We start from the raw sequence: 6,354 nt of genomic DNA, 5'->3' as shown, positions 1-6,354 counted from the left end.
GTAACATTTCATAGGACATAGTCTAAGTTGTTTAGGACAATCAGAATGTCAGACTTATACTATTTGTCCGGTCTTATGTAAACATCAAGGATAATTCGCTGTAACTTTCCCTCCTATAAAGAGGAGCATTCAATACAAGTCAATGACGGCTCTTTTCTCTCACTTTTGACATTTTTATCTTTATCACATCAAAACATTCTACTTGTTCATTTGTTGACTTCTATTTGATCATTATCAACTTTTTATGCTTAATGTCTTGATCATTTGTTGAACTAATCATCTAAGACTTGACCGGTCTTTCTAGTCTTGACTTAAACATTGATTTGTAAGCATACGTTGATCTCAAGTATTCACTCAAGGTTTGAGTTTTCAGACCTTGTCCCTGCGCATAGATCTTGTTCTCTCAATTGATATCAAAGCTTGAGTGGTTTTCCTTTGAATCCATAAGATCAGATTATAATTGGTTTGAACTTACCTTGGTGTTTCAACCATTTATGTGTTAAATATAAAAGCTCTTCTTTATACCACTTAAGCTTGAAGATATCTTAACCTCAATGGATACTTCAAATCCTCAACAAATGATTTTAATGCAAATCGCAAATAGCATGGGTGGCCCTACACGTGCCCCACTACTAGTTGTGGAAGAATATGTTCACTGGAAAGTCAGAATGGAAACATTTCTTTTGGCCAAAGACAAAGGTGAAGATATTTGGAGATCAGTAAAAGAAGGTCCATATGTTCCTGTTAGAACCGTTGTAATAGATGTTGCTGCTCAACTGTCAAGATGAAGCTCGTCCAGCCCCTCTAACTGCAGATGATATTGAAAAGCTACATGCTGATCAAGTTGCCTTCTCTGAAATGGTGTTTGGTGTTCCTCCATCATTCTTTGAGCACATCAAGCTATGTAAATCAACCAAAGAGATTTGGGACACTCTTCAGGACCTGATTGAAGGTTCCGAAAATATGAAGGACAGACGACTCACCTCGGTTGTCAATGACTTTGACACCTTCATTATCACTCCAGGTGAATCCGTAGCCTCTGCCTCCAATCGATATCGAATCGTTGTCAACAACATAACTGCTCATGGGATTATTCGAACTCCTCTCGAATACAATCTCAAGTTCATTAACAGTCTTGGTAGAGGACGGGGAAATGTAAAGTCTTGTCTTCAAAGCAATGGTTCCCTAAAAAAATTGAAACTCTATAAACTTTTCGATGAGCTTTAGCGACATGAATCAAATGTTGCTCAAACCATAAGAGAACTTTCCGGAGGACCACTTTCTCTGGTTAGTTCCTTTGAATCAATCATTCCGAATCCACCTGCTCCTGAACCTTACCAACCCGCTATTCCTCTAACTCAGTCATCCTTAACCTCTTTACCCACACACATCTATCCTGACGATGATTCTGAAACTTCAGATTCTGAACTCTGTTTCCAACAAGAGTCTGCTATGCTTTCGATGAAATACAAACATCCTTTCAATCCATCTTACAAACCATACCAAAACAAGTTCAGTGCTCCTCACCAAATCCATCCTCATCCATTTTCCGTTCCGGAACCAACACTGACCTCTGAAAACCTTCTTACATACAAGCCTAACCTCACTAAACCAAACTCAGCCCCGAAATCCTCTCAAAATTCCAACTCGGAAAAACCAAAGATTCTATGTCACAAATGTGGTCATGCAAATCATTTTGCCAAAGATTGTCTAGCTGATGCTCCACAAAAAACAAAAAATCAAGGACTCAGCTTATTATGTCCGGAAAGCGCAAGAAATGGCTGAAAGTGAGAAAGCATTTGTTACTACTGTTTCAAGAGATGTAGAAGGATACTGGTCATCCGGAGATGCTGAAGATTTGGTGTCTGGACGAAATATGTGTTTGATGGCAAGACAAACAATTGAATGTGATGAACGTTATTGGTCTTCTTGGTTAGAAGAAGATGATGTTGCTGAACCTCACTACTGCTACATGGCCATAAATGATCCACCAGGACGAAGCTATATTCAGCAGGTAAAATCCATGATCTCTGATAATAATTTTGATTTAACTTTATGTGAACCTTATATGACTCAAATCCAAACAGATATGAATACCATCTATAAAGCCTATGAGTCTGCCATAGAAACCAGTGAGAAGAAAGACTGTGAACTAAGTCGTCTTAGATTACGTTTCGAGGATAAGAAATTGAAAATTGAGTCTCTAGAACATGAACTTGTAATGTCAAAGGATGAATGTATCATTTTGAAGGATAAATGCGAAATCACTTATTCTGAAAGAAACATTTTGATTTCTGACAACAAATGTCTCAATGGTAAAATAGATGCTTTACATAACTCTGTAGACACGCTTGAAGCTGATATTTGAATGACTCATAATTTTCATCATCCATGGTTAGAAGCTCCTGGTCTCGGAAGCGAGTTTCCGAAACCAATTAATAGTCCCTTGAAGTGATTGCAAAATTTGTCATTCATGGGGGAGGTTCCGAATATCAAAAATTTGGACACTCCTGTTTCCCCATTGTCACCCTTTCAGGAGGATACAAGGTCTTTTGAGTCCCTAATTCCTGAGTTCCAATCAATAGTTGTTAAGTGTCCCTATTCCACACCTCTTCCGCCTCTGATAAACCTGAACCTGAATCGGACCACGGAATATCACCATAGTCTTGCAAATTGTGTAGACTATGTTCCTATAAGCAATCATGTCAACAACTGTGTAATTGTGGAAATTATTCTGAAAACAACTAAAGCCAATGCCTCAGAATTCACATGGGCATCTCTAGATGACAAATTTGAAGTTGTAAGTTATGTGTCCTCTGATTCATGTGAATCAAATTCCGTAGTTCATTCAAAATCTAAATTGGTTCCTATCACTCCCAAATTTTGAAATCCCTCGAAAGGAAAATCCTCTAGTTCCTCTCCTCATCACAAGAAGAAACCAATGTTGAATAGAATGGATGTTGTATATCCCAAGATCAAAGCAAGAAATGCTTTCAAAAAGGAAGTCAGAACTAGACAAAATTCTAGATTTCTTGCTGAATCTAAATCAAGTGCATTCCGAAATCCCAGTGTTTACACTCATAGTCAGAACTCCTTTGTTCCTACTAGGATCATGAAGATGTCTTCTGTATTTCCTGTTTATCCAAAACCAAAAGAAGTCCTAAACTCCAAATCGCCTCTTGCTCGTACAAATGTCAGTGCCAAAACTGTCCGAAATACCTCACCACAATTTCAAAATACATCATCCGTTTTTATTGCAAAATATGATGGCACAATTTTTAAATCAAGGATTTCAAAGAATAATGTGTCACTAAACAAATTCAGAAGTTCAAAAAACACTGTTTCAAAATCTTCAAATAAAAATCTTGTGTGGAAAATCAAAACTTCCGTTGACAAAGCAACTGTCCCAGAGTCAACAAAATGTTTTCATCTCAAAGAAAGAAAGAAATCAGTTCCTAACCCACAAATAGTTGAATATGCGTATTGGATTGATGAAAAGACTTTGGCATTCTGTCTTTTTCCAAAGCATTCAAAAAATCTCACCTAAAAACAAGTAGCTGTCTCAAAGCCACAATCTAAGTCCAAAGTCCATGCCTATGTCCCAAAATCTAACATGGAGCCTAAAAGCTCCACTGTTTGCTAAATTTGCAGGCACTTTTTGCTTCAGAGCAAGAAACAATATGGTATATTGATAGTGCTTGCTCTATACACATGACGGGGTAGAAGGATTTTTTTGCGCGATCTGAAGCTTTCCCCAAATGCTGGTTAAGTTACTTATGGCAACAACTCCAACTCACAAATTCATGGTTACAGAACACTCACTAATGGAAACTTCTCTATCTCACATGTTGCGTATGTAGCTGACTAGAAGCACAACCTGATAAGTCTTGCTCAGCTCACTGACTCTAATCGACATTTGGAATTTTCTAAAAAATATAGCTATGTGATGACTGAAGACCGAAAGGAATGTTTGATAAAGTCCCTTCGCAACAAAAACATGTACCCTCTCGACATCAACATGATTATTGGCAAACCTCAACTCTGTCTTCTCTCCAAAGTTGTTCCTGATGTCAGCTGGTTATTGCACCGAAGGCTCGCGCACCTGAACTTTCAATACATGAATGATCTGGTATCTGGTGAAATGGTAAGAGGTTTACCTCTGCTCAAGTTTGAAAATGATCACTTATGTGCTGCATGTGAGTGTGGTAAGCAATCAAAGAAGGGTCATCCTGTTATCATCAAAAAATCCATTTTAGATCCCTTAGAACTCCTACATATTGATCTTTGTGGACCATCCTTTGTAGAAAGTATTCATCATAAGAAATACATTCTTGTGATTGTTGATGATTTTACAAGGTTCACTTGGGTCTTCTTCTTGAGGCTCAAATCTGAAACTGCCTCTGAGCTCATTAATTTTATCAAAGGAATCAAAGTTCTCATCAAGCTCCCTGTCAGAAGAATCTGAAGTGATAATGGCTCAAAATTTGTTAATTCCTTCATCGAGAAGTTTCTCAATGAAAAAGGGATCAACCACAATCTTTCAGCTCCCTACACTCCACAACAAAATGCTGTAGTTGAAAGACGTAATAGAACACTTGTTGAAGCTGCTCGATCCATGATGAAATATGCAAATTTGCCACTCTATTTTTGGCCTGAAGCCGTTTCCCCCCGCCCGTTTCACTCAAAACCGAAGCATCATCAATCGACGTCTCAATATGACTCCATACGAAGCCATGAATGGTAGGAAGCCAACCATGTCGTTCCTACATGTCTTCGGCTACAGATGCTTCATCAAAAACAACCGTGACCAACTCTCAAAGTTCCAACCAAACGCTGGTGAAGATATCTTTCTTGGGTACTCTTCAGAATCCAAGGCTTACAGAGTCCTCAACCGTATAACTCGTGTTCTAGAAGAAAGCTTTAATGTTACCTTTGATTACAACTTTGTTCGGAATTCTGGTCCCTCTCATATTACTACTCATATTATGGATTCTGATGCTCCTTCGCCAGGATGTCCGAATCTTCAAACTATTCTCGAAGTCGATTTTGAAACTCTCTTTGGTCCTTTTGAAACCGCTCTTGATTTCGAACCTAAATCAAAATCATCTCTGATTCAAATTCCTTCTTCGGAAGCCCCATTCTCTGATAATTTATTTGCTCCTCTTCCTAGCCTATCACCATTTGATTCTGAACCATTCCAACCTTCTCAGTTTGAGGGGGAGAATAATGTCAATCCCTCTTGTGAATCAAATGTGGATGGCTTCCACGATGCAGCTGCTGAATTCAATGACTCTAATCCAATCAACAATGATGAAAATGAAAATTTCTTTGAATTTCCTTCTGATGACGATGTAAACCTATCTGTTTCTGAAGTTCAGGGGGAGCATCATCCTCAAATTCAAACCATTCAGGGGGAGCAACTAAATTCTGTCGTTGATATTAGGTCAACGGCTGCTCAAGAACTTCCCAAATTACACGTTTCGACCAAGGATCATCCTCCCAACCAAGTGATTGGAAATCTCAATGCTGGGGTACAAACTCGCTCTGCCTCAAGTATCCAAAATGAATGTCACTTTTCAGCCTTCATTTCTATGATCGAACCAAAATCCATTAAGGAAGCTTTAGAGCATGCTGACTGGATAACAGCCATGGAAGAAGAGTTGGCTGAATTTGATCGAAACGAAGTTTGGACTCTTGTTCCTCCTCCCCAAACCAGCCTGTTATCGGCACAAGATGGGTATATCTCAACAAACTAGACGATGCAGGAGTTATCATTCGAAATAAGGCAAGATTGGTAGCTAAAGGTTTCACTTAAATTGAAGGTCTTGACTACGACAAAACGTTTGTCCTTGTTGCACGACTAGAAGCTATTAGAATCTTTCTCACATATGCATCCCACAAAGGTTTCAAAGTGTATCAAATGGACGTTAACAGTGCTTTTCTCAATGGTGAGCTTGACACTGAAGTATATCTCCAACAGGCACTCGGCTTTGTCAATCTTGCATTTCCGAACCACTGCTACAAACTTCGAAAAGCCATTTATGGTCTCAAGTAAGCTCCTCGCGCCTGGTACGATACCCTCGCCGACTTTCTCAAACGCTCAGGTTTTCAAAGAGGAATTCTAGATCTGACTATATTCAGAAGATCAAATGTAAAACATCTCTTGTTGGTTCAAATTTATGTAGACGACATCATTTTTGGATCCACCCCTCCCGTCTGATTCTGGCTGTTCGCTCACCCCTCCCGTCTACTCATCTGAGGTACCCCTCAATGTTTCATCTTTACAAGCGCACACTCACGGGGAGTCTACACATAGTCTACCCTCTCCCTCCCAAAAGGGTGTTGTTGGCGTTG

At 39.1% G+C, this 6,354-nt stretch overlaps 2 protein-coding genes across 2 annotated transcripts; both read left to right on the top strand.

Annotated features, from left to right (window-relative positions):
• The first annotated feature begins 554 nt into the window (after positions 1 to 554).
• On the top strand, positions 555 to 1,227 carry LOC145060376 (uncharacterized). The gene is made up of 2 exons (XM_079008058.1): positions 555 to 719; positions 763 to 1,227. The coding sequence occupies exons 1-2, from the start codon at positions 555 to 557 to the stop codon at positions 1,225 to 1,227; spliced, it is 630 nt and encodes a 209-aa protein (XP_078864184.1).
• Positions 1,228 to 4,715: 3,488 nt separating this feature from the next.
• Positions 4,716 to 5,756, top strand: LOC145060375 (uncharacterized). The gene has a single exon (XM_079008057.1). The coding sequence runs from the start codon at positions 4,716 to 4,718 to the stop codon at positions 5,754 to 5,756; it is 1,041 nt and encodes a 346-aa protein (XP_078864183.1).
• Positions 5,757 to 6,354: the final 598 nt, after the last annotated feature.

This window comes from Lactuca serriola, chromosome 6 (genome assembly GCF_051521515.1).
Source record: "Lactuca serriola cultivar US96UC23 chromosome 6, Lser_US96UC23_V15, whole genome shotgun sequence".
NCBI lineage: Eukaryota > Viridiplantae > Streptophyta > Magnoliopsida > Asterales > Asteraceae > Lactuca > Lactuca serriola.
This window is presented reverse-complemented; position numbering and strand designations above follow the sequence as displayed.

Excerpts from the sequence above, each read along its gene's own strand:
- LOC145060375 (XM_079008057.1), top strand. The coding sequence starts at position 4,716 with ATGACTCCATACGAAGCCATGAATGGTAGGAAGCCAACCATGTCGTTC.
- LOC145060376 (XM_079008058.1), top strand. The coding sequence starts at position 555 with ATGGATACTTCAAATCCTCAACAAATGATTTTAATGCAAATCGCAAAT. Across the intron at positions 720-762 it reads GTGAAGATATTTGGAGATCA|ATGTTGCTGCTCAACTGTCA; the intron begins GTAAAAGAAGGT and ends CCGTTGTAATAG.